The following is a 21073-nucleotide window of genomic DNA, read 5'->3' on the forward strand; positions in this document are numbered from 1 at the left end:
CTTTCTCTTCCGTCCATTGTTCTCCTCCACCTCCTCCTCCTCCTCCTCCTCTCTTTGTATTTTCTTATCAGTTCTCAGCCTCACCCTGCCTCTCTGCCTTTCTTCTTCCTCTCTTTGTCCACTTCCTCTGCTCTTCTCTGCTGTCCAGCTGTTCTCTCCAGAGACTTGATGTTCGTCACTGAAACAGAAACGAACCAGAGGCCCTGTTCATATGTTAGTGTCTCTGGGACGTGTGCTCTGCATTTATTAAGTTGTGGAGCTGGATTTGGCTGTTGTTGAGCCCAAATAGTGAAGTAATAGCTGTTAGCTTCCTAGCCTCCCAGCTAATAGTAGCTCTGTTAGCTTCCTGGCCTCCCAGCTAATAGTAGCTCTGTTAGCTTCCTGGCCTCCCAGCTAATAGTAGCTCTAGTGTGTGCAAGAGTCTGGACCTCTTCTGTTTTTAATTTCCATGAGTGATTTAAGGCTCTGTCTTCATGTGCTGCCTCTTCTATTTGTGATGACACATTTTGGTCAACAACAACTACTATCGATCTCCAAATGGTCTCAGATGAACAAGTTGTCCCTTAAAGCAACTAAATCAAACTTTATGATATTTTGTAACAAAAACAAAACGTATACCGAGGACAATGTTGAAATAACTCCACATGTAAATAGTCGGTAGCAGGACAAAAATATCAATATGGCAACATATCGCAAAATATTTCAACCGATACAACATCGATTTTGAACGCCGTAATATCACTTTTAAAAGAAAAAAAACTCATTGTGCAACAAATTGGAAATGGATCATTTTGATAAATGTTGCTGTTTGAAACTAATTTTCCAGTGAATCATCACTGATAAGCTGCATTTAAAATTTCGCAATATCATAATATCGCAGTAATGTATCGTATCGTGACTCAAGTATCGTGATACGTATCGTACTGTGAAGTCCTTGCCAACACCCACCCCTACATAAGAGATGAAAACTGAATCTGGAGGCCACACATTGATCTTGTCTGCAGAGACCATGAAGTCAGCTGGTACAGTGTCTGTGTTTTAATTTGCTATTATGGCTTAATTTATTCTTATTTCTTTATTTATTTACTGTAACACCTTCTGATTCTGTTCATCCTGAAGGAATGAGAAGAGAATGATTATTTTTGCCAAAAAGAATCGTTCTTCTGCTCCTCTCTTTAGAAAAATGAATCAATGTCAGATGTTAACATATTGTAAACCTGTGTTTATGCATTACTCAGGATTAGCTTTTAAGTTCCTCAGACATTCGTCCATGACTTTTATTCACATGTATCTGAATTAATACACTGTAAAATACAGAGGATCTTTGTTATGGAACAATTTACCTTTATCTCCAACAGGTCTTCTTAACATCTACAGTACAAATTGCATTTAATGTTCTTATATATAATGAATTTTTGTACTTCAGTTTTCTCATTTTTTGCACACACACATTTCTTCCATTTATTTAAATTATAATGAATAATTTGTACCTTTTATATTTTTTGTTTCTCTTTTTTTTATTTGTAGTTTAATTAAATAAAATACTTATATTTTTATTTTTATTTTGTGTGCCTACCCGACAGAATTGCTTCATTTTTCAGCTATTTTCCTGGAGTTATTCATCATATTTCTTGTCTCTTTCTCAGAGATGTAGCATGTGTGTTGGTGTGACCGGCGGACCATCATGCACCTCTTCTTGCTGCTGATCCTTCAAGCCACAGCAGCCATCGGACAGATCGACCCAGGTATGTGGACACACACAGACACACACAGACACACACCTTCGCGGCCTTCGCCTGTTGTTTCAGGCGTTTAAGGCTCTGTGTTTTTTCAGTACACTGTCGCTATGCTCTGGGCATGGAGGATGGACGCATCCCAGACGACGCCATCACAGCATCCAGCCGATGGTACGAGACCACGGGGCCGCAGTACGCCAGGTCAGTGTGACGCCAACGTAGAACATCAAACATGGACGATGCACAATCTGAGTAGTGTTGGGAAATGACTAATTATCGTAGCAGAAGCTTAAAGTTATCGTATTTTGAGGAAAACTGTCGTACGAACCCGATGTGACGTTGATACAGTAAAACATTAGCTTATTATACAGTTTTACATTCAAATAAACTAATAGCACTGTTTGTGTTTGCTAAAAGTCGTGTGTTGATTGTGCAATAAACATTTTGTGAAAAAAAATTGCCAAAGAATCGTGATCTCAATTCTACTCCGTACTACATTTAGCTGTGCATAAAGTTAAAATTTGAATCTGTCGAGAGAGAGAGAACACATGTAGTAGTTAGAGGGTTTCTGTTAATCTCTCCATCCATCAGTTCGGGGGCCTTGGCCTGAAAAAACCTCTGCTGCAGAGGAGCTGTCATGGCTTTTCATACAGTCTTTGATCTCAATGCACAACAAGAAAAATTAGCTTTTGCATTTAAAAAAACAAACTTACTGACAGAGAAACAACAGAAAAACAATTTACACACAAGTCACTTGATGATTATGCCACAAGGAAAGTAGTTCAAACACGAATGGACAGTTAAACCAACCTCTAAGACCTTCAGCATGGATTTAAAAACATCCCACTCCTCAAGTTTGAGATCATTTCTCAACATATTCCAGAGACACGGAGCTGAAGAACTAGAACCACGTTACCTTTCTCTGCTCTAGCGTTAGGATCCGGCAGCAGTTTGACGTCCTGTGACCTCAGAGAATGATTCCAAGATATTCACAGCAACAGACGTTTCATTCATTCACCGTAGAGTCGGTTTCTGACGCTTCAAAACGAGAGGGAACGTTTAACTTTGTGTCTGCAGGTTGAACCGTGAGGAGGGAGACGGAGCCTGGTGTCCTGAAGGACAGCTGGAGCCCTCAGACAGTCCTCAGCAGTACCTGCAGGTCAGGATCTGAACAACTCACACACTCTGAGCTTTTATTTAAGAATGTCAACAACAGCTCTGCAGCAGGTCCATCAGACTGAGCTTAAATTAGGAGGAAGAGGAGGAGGAGGAGGTGTAACAGGAGAACCTGTGGGGAGGCTGAGGAGCAGGGAGGTCGCAGGTTAAAGTTTCACAGTGTAAAGGAATATTTTAGGTCTTAAACGCAGCACGGACACGACTCTGGAACAATATTCAGATTCCTTCTAGACTCTCTGACCCACGTATGAGGTCGTCTCAGTTCATCTCTGAGCGTCTGATGAATCTGGTTCATTTTACGCTTTTTAAATTTGAAATCGAGTCTAAAACAGACGTGAAAACAGCACAAACACAGACTGATACGCTTCACTAGCTGCTTCCATTACAGTGGTTTATTGTTAAAATTCATCTTGAACATAAAAGAATAAAACAAACATAAAAAAACAGAACTAAATCATGTTAAACACAAACAGTCTCATCTTTATTTCCACAAATAAACTGTAAATAAACCTCTATGATCCTGATCCTCCTTCACATCACATCAGACAAATCACACGTCAGATTCTCTTATTTAGTATAGAAACAAAAACATAATAAACCTGTATAATTGTCATTAGAGTTCGTTTCATAATTATCAAATAAAAATGTTTGTATCTATTTTTAAATTCTATAATAACTTTAGTACTTTCTTCCAACCCGTCCCACAGAGTGACTCCACAAACCGATATGCAAATTTAATTTTCCTCTTAACTGATAAGTACTTTCTCTAGTTTCAATTTTTTAACGTCTTCAGGAGCACATTATTTTCATTGTCTTAAATAACATAATGTTCTAACTTTAACCAAGTCCTTAAATTTCAAAACCTGTGATTTAACAAAGAGGATTAGTTAGATGGAGACACGTGGTTTATTCTCCTTCCTGCTCTTTTCTGTAAAGTGCATGTTCTTTGTAAAGTGCTGTTGTGTGTGTTGTGTGTATATTTCAACACAATAGATGAGGTGCAGTAAATGAGTGTGTAATGTTTGATTCAGGATGTGTCTGTGTTCTTTGTGTCTTCCAGCAGCTTCTGGTCAACGCAAACACACAAAAACTTATTTTTATAAACTCTCTCTATTGATTTCTAACTGTATATTTAGATAAAAGTGATATTTGTTTCAAAGTGTACTTGTTTCCATAACCAGTTCTTACCGAGATATTTAGAACCTGGACTCAGATTAAAGTAGAAAACAGGAACTATTCCACACACGTTTGACAGATGTAGTCGACTTCTTTGCAGGTATTCATATGTATGTTGTTTTCTTAATTATTAGTTGTTTTATATATATATGAACAGCGCTTCATGTGCTGCTTTTTTATTTATTGTCATTTCTGTTGTATTTGCTCATATAAACATATCATTTTTGCATGTTTGGAATAAATCAAATGAGAAATGTTGCATCCAGAACCGGTTATTTACTCCAGACTGAAGGTGACCTGACTAAATGTTGGCCGTGTTGTGATTGTTCCTCAGGTGGACCTGGGCAGACTCACCTTCCTGACCGTGGTCGGCACTCAGGGACGATACGCCAGGAACTCTGGGAACGAGTTCGCCCGGGCCTACCGGGTCAACTACAGCAGAGACGGCCTGGTCTGGAAGTCCTGGAGGAACCGGCTGGGAAACCCGGTGAGTGACCCCCACCCAGGAAGAGAGGGAGAGCCCTGGAGAGAATAGAAGAAAAGTCTGCAGAGGAAACATGCCACAGAAAGATGGAGGGAAGAATGAGAGACAGGAAGTCAAAGAGCTGCTTCTGGTCATTCATAGTCAAATCACAGGAAATGACATTTACACGCCGGCTTCCTGTCGGCCTTCAAGGCTCCTGGCTGCTACGGCAACGCGGTTAGGACAAACACCAGAGTTATGTTTTCACTCAGTAAAACCAGGAACTGACTCCTTAGGGAAATATTTTATTTGTCTTTTAAAAGCTGGACAACATTTTCTAATTACGTTAAGTCAAAATGAAAGTTTTCTGCCACATATCTTGTCTCTACCTCCCTCCTGATTTATCTTTCCTTCCTTTACTAGTGTTTGGGATTTTTTTAGTGTCATTTAGTGTACAGGAGCCCTAGGATACTGATGATATATAGCCCAGGTCTTCAGTGGGTCTAAACCCTTGTATGTTAGGTCATAGCAGTCCTTTAAAATGCTGGATGCCTTCCTCAGACACCAGGACATGATTAAAAATGTTCTACATTTCTGTAGAAAAATTACTCAAAACTTCAGCTGAAGTAGATGTAGGGAACCCAGTCAAACACATGATACACAGATATTATGTTTGTCCGGTCTGACTAATGCAGGTGGTTGGCTAGCGGCCGGCGGTAACGTCTCTTCCACTGAATTTAAAACCGCGGTTAAAGGCTCTTTCCCTCCCCCTCCTTCGTCTCCTGATGCTTGTTTCCAGGTAATTGAGGGCAACAAGAACGCCTACGACAACCTCATCAAGGACCTCTACCCTCCCATCATCACCCGGCACGTCCGCCTGATCCCAGTCACCCAGCTGTCCACCACCGTCTGCATGAGGGTGGAGCTGTACGGCTGTCCATGGGACGGTAAATGAGTGGCACGTCTGTAGAAGTGCTTTATTTCAGTCGATGCTAACTTTAAATGCTCAACAGGGCAAGTCAGCTATACTAGGAACCAAGGAAGAGCTACTATTAACTGAGAGGCTAAGATGCTAGGAAGAGTTACTGTTAGCTGGGAGGCTAGGGAGCAAGGACACGCTACTATTAGCTGAGAGGCTAGGAAGCAAGGATGCACTACTATTAGCTGGGAGGCTAGGAAGCTAAGAGGAGCTACTATTATCTGGGGTGCTATCACGCTAGGAAGGACTTAAATTATCTGGGAAGAAGATAGGAAGAGCTTCTATTACCTGGGAGGCTAGGAAATGCTACTATTAGCTGGGAGGCTAGGATGCTAGGAAGAGCTACTATTAGCTGGGAGACTGGGATGTTAGGAACGGCTACTATTAACTCATTGGTTAGGAACACGCTAGAACACGCAATTATTACCTGGTTGGCTATGGCTAGAAAGCAAGGAAGACTTACCCTTAGCTGGTACGCTAAGATGCTAGGAAGAGTGACTAGCTGGGAGGTTAGGAATAGTTACAATTAGCTAGGGGGCTAGGAGGTGTTACCATTAGCTGGGAGTGTAGTAGGCTAGTAAGAGGTATTATTAGCTGGGAGGCTAGGAAGCAGGGACACCCTACTATTAGCTGGGATGCAAGGAAGTTAGAAAGAACTAAAATTATCTGGGAGGCTAAGAAGATAGGAAGAACTACTATCAGCTGGGAGGCCAGGAAGCTAGGAAGAGATACTATTGGCTAGAAAGAGTTACTATTAGCTGGTAGGCTAGGGAACTAGAAAGAGCTACTATTAGCTGGGAGGCCAGGAAGCTAGGAAGAGCTACTGTTAGCTAGAAAGAGCTACTATTAGTTGGTAGGCTAGGGAACCAAAAAGAGCTACTATTATCTGGGAGGCCAGGAGGCTAGGAAGAGCTACTGTTAGCTAGAAAGAGCTACTATTAGCTGGTAGGCTAGGGAACTATAAAGAGCTTCTGTTAGCTGGGAGGCCAGGAAGTTAGGAAGAACTATTATTAGCTGGGAAGGTAGGAAGAGCTACTATTAGCTGGCAGGCTAGGGTGAGCTACTATTAGCTGGGAAGCTAGGAAGAGCTACTATTAGCTGGCAGGCTTGGGTGAGCTACTATTAGCTGGGAGGAAGCTATGAAGAGAGAATAAAAACTTGTTTTCTGCTCCTTCAGACGGCCTGATCTCCTACAGCGCTCCGGAGGGTCAGCTCATGATGCCCCCCGGTTACCCCATCGCTAGCCTCAACGACTCCACCTACGACGGAGCGCACGAAAGGAGGCGAGTCATCCTCACATGTCAGGTTCTCCCGTTGTCAAGCTCTCTGTGACTGACGGCTGTCTCGTCCAATAGGAAGCTGTCTGGCGGCCTGGGCCAGCTGACGGACGGCGTGATCGGCCTGGACGACTTCCTGCTGACGCGGCAGCACAACGTGTGGCCGGGCTACGACTACCTGGGCTGGAGGAACGACTCGCTGGGAACTCAGGGTCACGTGGAGATGGAGTTTGTGTTCGACAGGCAGAGGAACTTCACCTCCATGAAGGTTATTTATTCTTATTCCTCGTTTAACACAAATAAACTGAGAGTTGAGGTTTTGACTTTGCATCGCGCCTCCCACCCAGGTTCACAGTAACAACATGTTCTCCCGGGGCGTGAAGATCTTCTCCTCTGTCTCCTGTTGGTTTAAGCCCCGCCTTATCGCTGGCTGGGAGGCGGAGCCTGTGGCGTTCAACACGGTGCTGGACGACAGGAACCCGAGCGCACGCTACGTCACCGTGCCGCTGAACCGCCGCGGAGCCAAATCCCTCCGCTGCCGTTTTTACTTCGCTGACGTCTGGATGATGTTCAGCGAGATCTCCTTCCAGTCAGGTAACGCACATGGTAGCGTCTCTGTGAGGAGATTCACTCACATAATGCACTTACTAACCCCAACTGTAGCCTCCACCCTAGAACTAAAACCTGATGATGTAAATAAATAGATGGAAGGTGAAGCCAAAGCTACTACAGCTCCCCCTGGTGGCTGGAGGCTGCATTATATGTCATAAGCTCCACCTCCTCCATGTTAGTGGGAGGGACTTGGGCCAAACTAAAACACTAAAATACGCTAATAAAACCACTTATAATAATACCACTTCAGATACTACAGAGAAATAAATGAACTTCCTGCTTCTCGTCCATCAGAGGACACCATCCTCCCGACCCAGATGACGCTGGTGGTGACCTCCACTCCTCCGACGACCGTAGGCGGCACCTTCACCACGGTGCCACAGACAGGTGACCTTTGACCCTTTCCCCTTAGACACCACCAAGGTGGACATCTGAACTTTGCACATCTTGATTCTTTAGTAGTGTTCAGCAAACAGAAGAATAACAGTTTGATTTTAACAAACTGTCCATAAATATCACACAGCGCAGAGATCGGATCCATGTCAAACCAAACCTGAACCATTTACGATGTTCAAACGTTAAGAAAACATCAGAAATGTAACCTCAACCTTTCTCCACGGTCCACTGCAGCCAACCCCTCCGCCAGTGACCCTCCAGACGACGGCAACAAGCCCATCCTGATTGGCTGCCTGGTGACCATCATCCTGCTGCTGGTCATCATCATCTTCCTCATCCTCTGGTGCCAGTACGTCTGCAAGGTTCTGGAGAAGGTGAGGAGACAAACGCTGCAGGAGGCTGAAAACACGAGGACAACAAGCTGTTTCCAAATGTGGTTTAGAACTGTCCACTTTAAATATGAGTCAGTGAAAAGTCTGAAGGCAATAGCTTCATGTAGTAAACTACTAGTAAAGTATTTAGATGAGACTAATTTAGCTTGGCAGTTATTTTACTGACCGTGGTAGAAGTTACATAAATGTAGCGACCTAGCGTAGCGTAGCGTAGCCTAGCCTAGCCTAGCGCAGCTTAGCCAGACTTTGTTCTTATCAGAAAAGGATCCATTTGTCATCACAGGACGAGTTTCAATTGGATAATCCTCCAGCCAATCAGAACCAGTAAGTTATAAACTAATGCTCAGATGTAGAACTACACCTTCTCAGAGGATGCCAGAGAACTAAAGTCTCTACTTTGACTCCAGCTCTTTGTGAATCCGGTGTATCTCCTCTTCCAGGCTCCACGTCGCATCCTCGACGAGGAGATGACGGTTCGTCTGTCGTCCTGCAGCGACACCATCATCCTGCAGACTCCCCCGGTTCCCCCTCGCACCGGTACGTTCTCTACAAATTACACACAACATTCTCACAGTAGAAACCTGGAATATGAACTTCTTACTTTAACGTCTTTCCGTGCAGACCTTGTTCAGGTAGGAGACGTTGATGGGTAGTCGATGAACTATGTTTGCAGCAGTTCTCCACTGATAAACCTTTAGTTTTTCCTTTAAACTATGACAAGTAAATGTAGGTTTGGAGACTCCACCACAGTAAATATCATCTTCACTTCACTTCATTAAATGAATGTGTGGGTTGGTTTATTCAATCTATAGTTTTATGTTCTCAGTGTAGGAAGAACAACAAGAATATTTTCCTGTTAAATCTTCATTTCGACCTGGTTACACTAGAAGTCGTTACACGTTCTCCATTGTGGGTTTTCAGTCATTTTACTTGTTGATTCTAGTTCAGATTAGTTTCTAGTTTAGTTTGATTCTCAGCTCCAGGTCCAGAATCTTTTAAAAGGTTCATCACTAATAAACATAAACAGTGGCTGATTGAATGAGTCAGTGGCTGGTCTATAATGGGACCAGGACTCATTGTGTTGAAAGGAATGAGGTCACATGTGTCCTAGACCACCTCCACATCTGGACTGACACCAGATCAGTGTTCACACCGGGACTCTTGTGATCTGATTCCCCAGAGGTCTGAAGAAGGCCTGTAAGTTAAGTGTTCAGCTTTAAAGGGAAATGAAGCACTGAGTCACGTAAACCTCATTTTATAGACAGAATATATAACACTACTGACAAATGTTAGCATAGAAGGAGAAAATACGGAGGCTGTTCTGTGTTATTTAGCACATTCCCATAGTGGTGGACGGTGGAAGAGAGAAGAGAGAGTGAAGGATAGATAGAGGAAGATAGATGGTTTTAGTCAGATAGTGTTTTATATCCCATTTTAACGTGTGGTTCCGGCTAGCTTAGGTTAGCTTAGCTGCTACTAACGGGGCGTTGCAGTCTTCTGCTCAGACATCTTTCAGTGAAAGCTTTTTACAACACATCCACCTTCTGAGCTATGTGAAAAAAGTAGAGGACGGTGGATGAAATGGATGAAATGGACCATTTTCACAGCTTCTTCCACTCTTTGTGGTTCTGCTGTTCGGTGTCCACGCCGTGTCGGTTCTAAAGCAGAACCAGTGTGATTTATACCGGGCTCCACATCTATTTCCATTTCATCCTCGTCCATTTCCAAAGGGATCCCCAGCAGGCACGCCAGGCGGAAATGACCACAAATAACCTTCTAAAAAGAAGAAGAAAAAGCAACTTTCTAATATTTAACTATGGCTAAGGTGTTATTTTGGATGTAGTTTGCAGAACAAGGACCAATACATGTATGTTTCATTTCCCCTTTAACGTCCAGCTGCAAAATACTGTGAAGGCTAATGATTGAGAGTGTAGAGAGAAGAGGTTTCAAAGGTCCAAGAATCTGAGGGCTTGTGGGATGAAGCTGTAGTTCTGCTCCAGATGCTGCAGAACCTCTGCCCAGAGGCACAGACCATGGTGGGGGTGGATTAAACATTCCTAATTATCTGCACCTTGAAACAAACCTTCACCATTTATTTGCTGGTGTGGCTGCACTCGTTTCCTGGACCTGGTTTGACTGTTTTTTTGTTTGGTTCTGTCTCAGGCCCCGTCAACGCTGACCCCCACTACGAGAGGGTTTTCCTGTTGGATCCACAGTACCAGAACCCGGCGGTGCTGAGGAACAAACTCCCAGAGCTGTCTCAGAGCGCAGAGGCCTCGGGTAAACACTCACATATCTGTCCCTTTAAAATGGAGATAGGAGTTATTGTGTGGACATGGGTTCAGAGCTGCAGTCTGCCCCCTGCTGGCCGTTTCTCCACCTCCTCCTCCGGCCACTAACAGCTCTTTCTCCGTTCTTTCTTTCTTTCTTTCTTTCCTCCAGAACAACTCGAACCATCCGTCTCTGACCTCTTTATATTTTTTCGGTGATGCTGAATGTGCATGCTCGTTCATCCTCTCCTCCACCTCCCAGCCCTCTCTGCCTCCCTCCATGTTTCCTCTTCTTCCTCCTTCTCCAGCTCTCCTCCTCGGTAATCCTCTCTACGACCTCCTCCTGCTGACTTCCTGTCACATGACGCCAGGCTGGCTGCGTGGTAAGAGCTGAAAGGTGTGACTTGAGACATTTATACGTCCATCAGATACAGTTGAGCTGGAAAAACAATAATACGACAAAAACACTGTTGATGAAAGTTCATCTGGAAACCAGCGCCTCCTCCTTTACCTCAGCTCCGTCTCACATACTTAAAGCTTTAAACTTAAACAGCTCCTCCCAGCTAATAGTAGCTCCTCGTAGCTTCTTAGCACTGTAGCTAATGGTAGCACCTCCTAGCTCCCTATCCTCCCAGCTAATATCAGCAACTTCTGAGCTTCCTCAATTCCCAGCTAAAATAATTTTTCCTAGCTTCCTAACCTCCCAGCTAATAGTAGGGTTAGCAAGCTTTCTAGCCTCCCAGCTAGCTCTCAATAGCTTCCGAGCCTCCCAGTTAACAATAGTGCTTACTGGCTTCCCAATTAATTGTATGTGTTTCTGGCTTCCTGCCTGCCAGCTAACATTAGCTCTTTCTAGCTTCCTTGCCTCCCAGCTGATTGTAGCTCCTCCCAGCTTCCCAGCTAATATCAGCTCTTCCTAGTTTCCTGGCCTCCCATCTAATAGTAGCTCTTCCTGTCTTCTTAGCCCTGTTGCTATTTGTAGCTCCTCCTAGCTTTCTAGCCTCCCAGCTAATAGGATCTCCTCCCAGCTTCTTAGCCTTTCCGCTAATAACACCTCTTCTGAGCTTCCTAACGTCCCAGCTAACATTAGCTCTTTCTAGCTTTCTAGCCTCCCAGCTAATAGGATCTTCTCCCAGCTTCTTAGAATTTCCGCTAATAACACCTCTTGTGAGCTCCCTAACCTACCAGCTAACATTAGCTCTTTCTAGCTTCCTAGCCTCCCAGCTTATAGTAGTTCCTAGTCTCCCGGTGCAACTTTTTTACACTTAAACTCGAAGTATTAAGTCTATGCTAAGTACTTCAAACTAGCGAAGTGTGATATTATGGATATTAAATAATAATTAAACTCTCCAACAGCCTGTGGAGGAGGCTACGCTGAGCCGGACATCACCCAGTGCACGCCGCATCAGTGTTTCCATAGTAACGCGCCTCACTATGCAGAGACAGACATCGTGAGGCTGCAGGGCGTCACCGGTAGCAACATGTACGCCGTCCCCGCCCTCACCGTGGACTCCCTCACCAGGAAGGACATCTCTGCCGCCGAGTTCCCACGGCAACAGCTGATTTTCAGGGAGAAGCTCGGGGAGGGGCAGTTTGGAGAGGTGAGCTGGGCGGGCGTCAGGGGGGTGGGAGTGGAAAAGTCCCGGTAAAGTCCCGGTATTAAAAATTAAGTCCTCTTCTGCTGCGTCAGGTCCATCTGTGTGAGGCTGAAGGACTCCCAGAATTCCTTGGGGAAGGGTCGCCCCTCCCTGACAGAGACGGACACTCAGTGCTGGTGGCGGTCAAACAGCTGAGGGCCGACGCCACCAGTCAGGCCAGGTACACTCAGTCAATGCATCAAGAAACTAGCTCAATGCTAATGAACAAATGCTAATCCATTATTCACTCCACTGTTCACTTTAAATATCAGTCAAGTAGCGGAGAACAGAAGCTAGGAAAGTACTTCGATGAGACCAGTTTAACTTCATAGTACTTAGATGTGACTTTGTAGTACTTATAGTATTCATGCATCAATATCAGAATGATGGTTCTTCATCTCATTTGTAGCCACAGAGTTTGTAGCAGCTAGCTAGTTTTTGGTAGGCTAACGCTAACTGGTATCAGATTCTATTTTCTAATTCTAATCTATTTTGAATGTCTGATATTCAAATAGCATCACATGAATTAACCTTCTAGTCGTGTATCGCTCACATTTCATGATATTTTTATCATGTTAGCTTTAGCTTTAGCTTTAGCTCGTCAATGTCTTTGTTAACAAAAGTTTAGACTGCTAATGTTGTGTAACCGTGGCTCACTCTGTAGACATTAGATAGTTAATGAGGAGCTTGAGCCCTTGGTGTGAGAATGTCTGAGTGACGCCTCCACCTGTGCCTCCGTCAGGAACGACTTTCTGAAGGAAATAAAGATCATGTCCCGTCTGAACGACCCCAACATCATCCGGCTGCTGTGCGTGTGCGTGTCGTCCGACCCGCTGTGCATGGTGACCGAGTACATGGAGAACGGGGACCTCAACATGTTCCTGTCGCAGCGGGAGATCGAGAGCACGCTAACGCACGCCAACAACATCCCCTCCGTCAGGTCAGTGCATGGAAACCCCTCCCCCCAAATCAATCCGTCTCATCCACGTGAAGCAAACTGACCCCCCCCCTGTTCTGCCTCCAGCCTCTCCGACCTCCTCCACATGTCGGTGCAGATCTCGTCGGGGATGAGGTACCTGGCGTCTCTGAACTTCGTCCACCGGGACCTGGCCACCAGGAACTGCCTGCTGGACCGCCGCCTCACCATAAAGATCGCCGACTTCGGGATGAGCCGGAACCTGTACAGCAGCGACTATTACCGCATCCAGGGCCGCGCCGTGCTGCCGATACGGTGGATGGCCTGGGAGAGCATCCTGCTGGTGAGGGCACACGGACATAAACAGGGATCCTCTCCCTCGTTGTTTCATGACACCTCCACCTCCACCTTCTCCTGACGATTACAAAGTAAAAGCTAAACACGGCTAAAGGTTCCTACAGCTGGAAGATGAAGCAGATTAGTCCTGTGACGTATCAAAAGTCTAAATGTCACCTTGTGCAAACAAACCTATAAACATGCTGCGCTGCTCCGTGCTGATTATTATCAGCCACAGTCTCGAACAGTAGAATAGAAAAATACTTTATTTATCTCCTGAGGGAAATTCAAGTGTCCAGTAGCTTGTACACAGACATCAACCAAACGTAACAGCAAAATCAAGCAGTAATAGCAGCAGTAAGAGCAGAAGACTGGTAATATAAACATGCATGGAGGAGTGGTGCTTCCACACTATACACAGTTGACAGGGCATTTTTACAGTTTTGCAGTTTTTACCAGAGAGCATTTAGCATTTAAACAGCAGTTCTCACCTTAAACACTTAAACCTGCTTCATGCTTTCATGTGTTTTGATTATTGATGCAGTTTTAACGTCACTTTTGCAGCTTTAAAGTTCTCAGGGTCTTTCAGGGTGACTTTTTCTTTTTGGAAATCACTTTTCATCCATCTGGTCCGACACGAGCTCATGTTTAAGTTTTGCTTCAGATCAGAGGATTCAAACATGAAACATAAAGGGTCGTCCTACTTCATCCACTAGGAGGCACTGTCACAGTGAAGGTCACAGACACGACAACACTGGAGATGAAGCTGCTTGTTTGCACTAAAACAAAAGGATTTTAAGAAGATTTTATCATTATTAAAGTTGTGATGTTCCTCTGTCCCGCCTGAACTAAAAGGATCCCGCCTTAACTGATCAGCTACAGTCTGTTATTGATGCCGGTTTTGTTTCCCCTCCACCTCCTCAGGGTAAGTTCACCACAGCCAGTGACGTGTGGGCGTTCGGTGTCACCCTGTGGGAGATCTTCACCCTGTGCAAGGAGCAGCCCTACAGCCTGCTGTCCGACGAACAGGTCATAGAGAACACTGGCGAGTTCTTCAGGAACCAGGGGCGTCAGGTGAGACGAACCCAGCGCACCCACTCCTCCTCCTCCTCCTCCTCCTCCTCCTCCTCCTCCTCCTCCACCACGTCCACGCGGAGCAGATCACGGTTCCTCCACATAGAGGCGCTGTTTGCTCATTTAGTGCCAGGTTTTACAAACTCTTTGAGACCTAATCCACGGCAGCGTTCTGGGGATTTACTGAATCTGAGCCTGGTCTCACCCTGAGACCCTCATTCTCCCCGGTCATTAAGTCCTGACCCACTTCTAAAGAATCCAGACCAAGCACATTTCTTTTCTTTTAACATAAACACAGAGAGTTTCAAACTGCTTTTCACATCAATGAGAAACATCAAAACCCACAAATGAGACGTTTTCACCTGATCTGACGTTTGTGGAAGTTAATGAGACAGTCTGGAGTGTGTTCTGGTTTTGGGGTGAGAGTAGATGTTCATAGCTCCTGGGAAAAAACAAAAAACAAACGTTTCACTTTGAGATGGTTTCAAACCCTTCACTACATCTCATGGATGTTTATACGTGTCTTATACGTCTTTTATCAGATATGACAGAGTCACTGGAGTCTGGTTTTTAAAGTTTTACTTGCAGCAAGGAGCCGATACATGAGCTACAGCAAGAACAGAATCGACTCACGATAGTGACGTCACATTCACAATTTAACTAGTCATAGGAAAGGAGCTGACTTTATGCCCTCTGTCTGTGGGACCTTTTCCAACAATACGTCGAATGTTTAAGATGGAGTCTGGGTCATATGTCATATAACTGATCCTCCAGGTAATGATCACTGAAGAGAATAGAATAGAATAGAATAGAATAGAATAGAATAGAATAGAATAGAATAGAAAACCTTTATTAGTCCTTCAGTGGGGAAATTGTAGTTTGTAACAGCAACATAGTGCAGAAAAATAACCAGATAAATATAGTGTATTTTATTTGGTTTGCTTTTAAAACCAGACACAAAAAAAAACGCCCCTTGTAAAGTATTATTGTGTCGTCTAAAACAAGAAAGAGAAAGTTAATATTAGACCTAATTCTCTTTCTACCAACCTGGTTCGAGACTCGTGGTATGTGTCTGAGAGTGAAGCAGGAAGTGGTCTCCATGGTGACCACTGGTCCAGGTCTCTCTGGTTCACGAGACCAACAGATCCCTTGTGTCAGAAAGTCTAAAGTTACGTCTGAATCTTGTTCCAGACTCATTTAGGTCGACAGAAAAACATGTAAAATCATTAACTGGTGGAAACAACTTCTTCTTCTTCTTCTTCTTCACCTTCAAAGCTTCTGCTTTAGATGAAACCAAACGCTGCATGGATCAGCAGGATGTGGGAAGCAGAAGCCTCGTCTCTTTCATTACAGAGACACATGTGCTGTATTTAGGGATGGATCTGGTTCAGGTTTTATCTGATACCGGAGCCAAACTGGTGCTTTAGAAACGGGGCCGTGTTTAAAGAATGAAAACAAAAACGGAGCCTTTTTATTTTTAAGGTCTTTTGTTTTGTGCAAGTTGAGCAGAATATTAATTTAAATAATATAAACACAACTGAGACTAAGAAATAAATGAACCAATATAAAATCTGTCAGACATCAAAGACGCTACATCTCTGCTCCTTTAATAAAATGCTAATGCTAATGCTACATGTGGTCAGATGTTGAGTCTAATTGTTTCCTCCTTGTTGCATCTTTAGAGGTGAAGTCCAGACAAACTTTAGACAAACTGCAGCAACAGAGCTAAGGAGGCTAAGCTAATTAAAAACTCAGTGGCACCAAATGAAGCAGATCAGTCTGGTTACGACCATTAGCATCAGCACCGTTAGCGTCACAGTAGCCAGTATCGTGTCCGTCCCCAGCTACATGTGGTTTTTATCTTTGTTCTGTCCATTGCCCTGACTGACCCCGTACCTCTGATGTCTCCCCCTCCCCCCCCCACCTCCACCAGATCTTCCTCTACGCCCCCCCGCTCTGCCCGCCGTCTCTGTTTGAGCTCATGATGCGTTGCTGGAGTCGTGACATCCCCGACCGACCCTCCTTCGAGGGACTCTACCAAGCCCTGCGGCCCCACGTCAACCAGTGAGCCGGGGGTTCGTGGGCCGGGGGTTCGTGGGCCGGGGGCGGGACAGTCGCTAGCTGGACTTTTGTTGGACGACGGACTGACACAAAGAAGACCGAGGACTGGAATTATACGGCGAGTTGCTGACGGAGACGATGGGGAAACTGGCAGAGCTGTGGGGAGAAGGTTGGTTGAAGTGGTTCTCAGATAACAGAAGAAACTCAGAGGAGGAACGTTTAACTGAGCGCTCCTTAGTGGATCATTATTTCTAAGCTTTCTAAGATTTCTCCTCTTTGGTCAAAATGGACCTTGTGGTGTTTTTTCTTTGTGCCAAAGATTGCCTTAAACTTTAAACTCTTCCTCCTGTCTTTGGTTTCCTATCCAGATGTTTCAGCCCCTGTGGTTTTTATTTGTATTGTAAAGCACTGTGTCTGTGTCTCTCAGTTATTCGTGTTCATATATTAACCCACACTGGAGCTAGGGCTAGGGTCAAATCGTAGTGTAGGATTTTTATTGTTAGGTTTTTATTTTTTATTCTATTTTATTTGGTTGTTTTTATGGTATATTTTTTTTTCTCTGCGTGTATTTGTGGATGAGAATGTTGATCAGCTGAGAGGCTGCGTTGGAACAAACCTGTGTGGTTCACAGGCTAAATATTAGTCAGTGGGGAACTGTGGAGGATGTGGGGGAATGAATTTCAACTGGAGACGCATGGAAACCACAAAAAAAAAAATAGAGTCGTGCTGTTTCAGTTGCCATAGAGAAAGAAAACAACCACAAAACTTTACTAGAAGTGACATTTGCTGCGTGAGCGGTGCCACAGGGTGAGGGTCCTCTCAGCACAAGAACAGACTCTGGAAAGATTAGTCAAGAGGTGAGTAACGGGCTTCTGCAAAATTCCGAATTTGTTAATTTCAACTCAATTCATTTGAATAATAATAATAATTTGAATGGAATTGGCTCCACCCCCACAGGATGTAGAATTGGAATTACAGGAAGTGGAATTCCAGCCAAGTTTAAATTCTTGGAATTTAATTGGAATTTGGATAAAATTCTATTTGGAGTTTTGCATGAGCCTGGTGAGTAGATGTCGTGGCATTCAAAGAAATGTTTTAGGTATTTTCACTGTGGTATTTGACATTGGTTGACGTACAGCAGAATTACGGATCGAGCTAAGTCCAGCGAGCTAAGTCATTAGCCTCCTAATTAAAGCAACTAAAGAAGTTAAAGAAAACCTGGACCAAGAAGAAACCCACAAACCTGCCACCTGGGAACAAACTTCTTTTGTGGAGATTTTTCATTTGTCAGTCGAGAGAAATGTGGAGGAGCATGTTCATAAAAACTACGGCAGTGACTTCCCTCCAGAAATCAAAATGACGAATAAGTGTTGTAGCCTGACTAAAACCTTGAGAAGAGCAACTTCTGTAGATGCTAGCTAGGTCACTGGCTAGCTAGCTAAACAAGATTCAAGATCTCTTTATTGATCCCAGCAGGAAAATTATTTTGTCCAAGTAGCTACGACATAAGAAAACCTTATATGAACAACACAGTTGAAGTTAAATAAGAATAATAGGTCTAATTTACATATAATAAACCATACGGCGTTTCTCTGGGATTATATTCAAGCTAACCGTACTCTCCGCTTGCTGACAGAGTCGGCAAATATCCAAGGCTCTTCAGAGGGTGATAGAAAGCAGCTTAAATGAACCATGTGTCCTACTTCTTCATGGAGCTGGTCAGAGCCGTACATTTACTAATGACATCAAGAAGGTTTCAATGGAATAATAAAAGTGTTTTTCTGGCTTTAATACAGATACAGGCAGATTTAAATGCCTCTAAAGTGGCTGCTTCTGCAGTAAAAAGGTGGATGTGCAGGAAACTACGTCTTCATGAAAATGCAAAATGTAGATTGTGAGATTAAGCTTCAACCAGCAGAGCAAAGACACATTTTCACACCGAACACTGGTTCAATTAAATGGATCAGTATGATGAGATTTAAGGAAGTAACGACACCAGAAATTTGGTTGCTGGCACCATTAGCATCAAAGTTCTACCAGATCCGACCTCCTGTTACATGTCGGCTAAAAACCAACGACGTTGGTCCGTAGTCGTCGTGGTGCAAACCCTGAGTCTCACAGCTCTCCCCTTACAAACAGGGCTAGAGTCAGCTAGCATGCTAAGTGACGCATGGCTAACAGAGCCCACGTGGCTAGCCTGTTAGCATTAGCACTAGTCACTTTGTCTCCGAGCTCTGAGCGCCATCCCCCCTCCCGTTGGGTGACTTCCCGGTATCAACGTCATTGTCTAATAAAATGTAAAAAGTAGAAACACGTATTTTTTTCATCTCTGAGTGAATGTGTATTAAATGGATGCAGTATTAGTTCAAATCCACCCTGAAAGTGACGTGGCGCAAACAGAGGAAGACCAAATCCGTTCGCTCGTTGTTTTTATCTCGTCAGTCGTGTCGTGTTGTCTGTACTGTATCTCGTTCTTCTGTCAGTGTTTGTGTTTGAATTGTGTTTTCGACATTCCTTCGAGCACTGGGAGCTAGCTGGGACTAAAGTGGTTAACTGCTTCTGTGGTGCCAAATCACGAGATTAAAATAAGTGAGGGAAGGAGGGCGTTTTGTTTTTTTAGAACAAGAACTAGAAGGAAACCACTAAACTCAACCTCCCAGAATCCTTTGCTACAGTGAGCCTGTGTATTGGAGAGATCTTTTAGTTTGATAGTGTACAGTAAATAAAACGTGATTGCTAATATCTCAGTGTGTGAATGCAGATTAGGTGTGGTAATTGTTAATCTATCAGAATTTATAGTATTATTCCTGATTCTTTCTAATGTGGGAAGGTGTTTGGTGTTTTTGTTTTATTTTTTCTTTTCAGGTTGAGCAGATGTGGACTTTTTTTTTTCCTGCTGTGTTCAGTCCAGTTTCACGTCCACACTGATTTTCACTCCAGTCTTCAGTATCAACTCAGACGTATATTGTACATAGGCTAGTAGCTGTGTATATTAATATATTGGGAGCTGGGATCTTTGCATCCTCTGGTCCCAAGTCATTTTCACTCTGTACTCTCCCATGTCTCGGTTTGTCTTTCTTATAATAAAGAGTAAAAGTTGTCAAACCAAAGAGTGTCGCGTTTGTTTTTTTTTTTTAAGACTTTGTGACTTGTGACTTTGTGTAAACATATAAATATTTTTAAAAGCTTTAATTTTGTGAGTGTTCTCGGTGGTGTACCACCAGGGGGCAGCAGAGAAACAGAAACCACCTCTCAAATTGAGGTATGAGCTGCTGAGGCTGCATAAGCTAATGAATAATAATAGGATTTTTTTGTGCCAATTTTCCTTTAAAACAGAATTAATTTTTCTTATTCTTAATTAATCAGGAAAGACATCCGTGAAGCGTAAACACTGACGTCCTATAGCTCTGGTTTGGTCTCCACCAGCTCTTAAAGGTACAGACATACCAAAATCTAATAAATACCGGCACCAAAACCCGACCGTGACGTTACGTCTAGACAACAGACTGTATATAAATATGGACGACGTCTCACCACTTCAATGCAAACTGGAACTATTTTCCCATTGGACACGGGCGACGCCTTCTTTTGACTTTGGAGCCAGAGTCAAATACAAATTGGTTGGATTATACACTGCATTTGTTTATTTTTTACAACTAACCCTTTTACAACACTTCTTACCTGCTGCTGTTGGCTAGGCTAGTTAGCTGGCTTGTTGGTAGCTAGGTGGTAGCTGACTGCTAGCCTGTTTTTCAGATGGACCGGGCTTCTCAATGTGTTTTTCCTCGGATCATGGCACAAGAGATTGTAACATCGTATCCTGTGTATTAATGAATCTCACCCTGTTCTGTCCTCCTCTTCATAAACGCCTCGTATTCTGTGTTGTTGTTTAACTTGAGGTGTTACACAAGGTTTGTTGTGTTGCCACAACTCAATAGTTAAGCTACTTTCCACTGTGTTCCTACATGACCTCCAGTGACTGAAGTATCTAAAGTATCGATATTTTGATTTGAGAATTTATTTTACAGCATAAAGTTCTGGTATTGGAGGTATTGATATTTCAGTATCAATCTGCACATCACAAATTTTAGCTAACATGGAGGGGGTGGAGCTTATGACCTATGCTGCAGCCTCCAACCACCAGGGGGAGCTCTACTTGCTTTGGCTTCAATTTAGAGGAGCTGTTCTGTAGTCTATATTTATACATATGGTCTGGCTCAAATTGTTGCCTCTGAAACTATCACAAAGACAACAACCAAGAAAGAAGGCTAGGATACTAGGGTTAGGGTTAGCTACTATTAGCTAGGGGGTGCTACTATTAGCTAGGGAGCCGTTAGGCCTATTGGTTGGAGAAGCAGTGGTTCAGTTCTCCACATGTCCATGCCTAAGGTTCCTTGGGAAGGACCAAAAAATAATGAGTTGAAGTTGTTCTGTTCTGAGGAATGGGATCAAATTCCTCCAACTGATCAGCAGTTACTATAAACATTTAGCTACAAGGAGCTCACAGCAGACACCGCAGACAAGAAATGATTAATGTTCTTGAATAGATTAATGCTTAACAGGTTTAATATT

General features: G+C 43.7%; 1 protein-coding gene across 4 annotated transcripts in view; it reads left to right on the plus strand.

The window, feature by feature from the left end:
- Positions 1–19611, plus strand: part of ddr2l (discoidin domain receptor family, member 2, like) — a 29099-nt gene extending 9488 nt beyond the window's left edge. The window contains exons 2-20 of one of the 4 annotated variants that reach the window (XM_047592906.1): positions 1647–1745; positions 1835–1937; positions 2814–2895; positions 4423–4575; positions 5351–5498; positions 6708–6813; positions 6886–7075; positions 7155–7413; positions 7714–7806; positions 8050–8189; positions 8648–8744; positions 10371–10487; positions 10786–10860; positions 11834–12078; positions 12168–12295; positions 12857–13054; positions 13139–13373; positions 14291–14440; positions 16374–19611. In XM_047592906.1, coding sequence (XP_047448862.1) covers positions 1685–1745; positions 1835–1937; positions 2814–2895; positions 4423–4575; positions 5351–5498; positions 6708–6813; positions 6886–7075; positions 7155–7413; positions 7714–7806; positions 8050–8189; positions 8648–8744; positions 10371–10487; positions 10786–10860; positions 11834–12078; positions 12168–12295; positions 12857–13054; positions 13139–13373; positions 14291–14440; positions 16374–16508 — 2715 coding nt within the window. In that variant the 5' untranslated portion in view covers positions 1647–1684 and the 3' untranslated portion in view covers positions 16509–19611. The remainder of the gene's footprint in view (positions 1–1646; positions 1746–1834; positions 1938–2813; positions 2896–4422; positions 4576–5350; positions 5499–6707; positions 6814–6885; positions 7076–7154; positions 7414–7713; positions 7807–8049; positions 8190–8647; positions 8745–10370; positions 10488–10785; positions 10861–11833; positions 12079–12167; positions 12296–12856; positions 13055–13138; positions 13374–14290; positions 14441–16373) is intronic. The other 3 variants (XM_047592907.1, XM_047592908.1, XM_047592909.1) reach the window with 3 other exon arrangements.
- Positions 19612–21073: the final 1462 nt, after the last annotated feature.

This window comes from Mugil cephalus, chromosome 8, assembly GCF_022458985.1.
Source record: "Mugil cephalus isolate CIBA_MC_2020 chromosome 8, CIBA_Mcephalus_1.1, whole genome shotgun sequence".
NCBI lineage: Eukaryota > Metazoa > Chordata > Actinopteri > Mugiliformes > Mugilidae > Mugil > Mugil cephalus.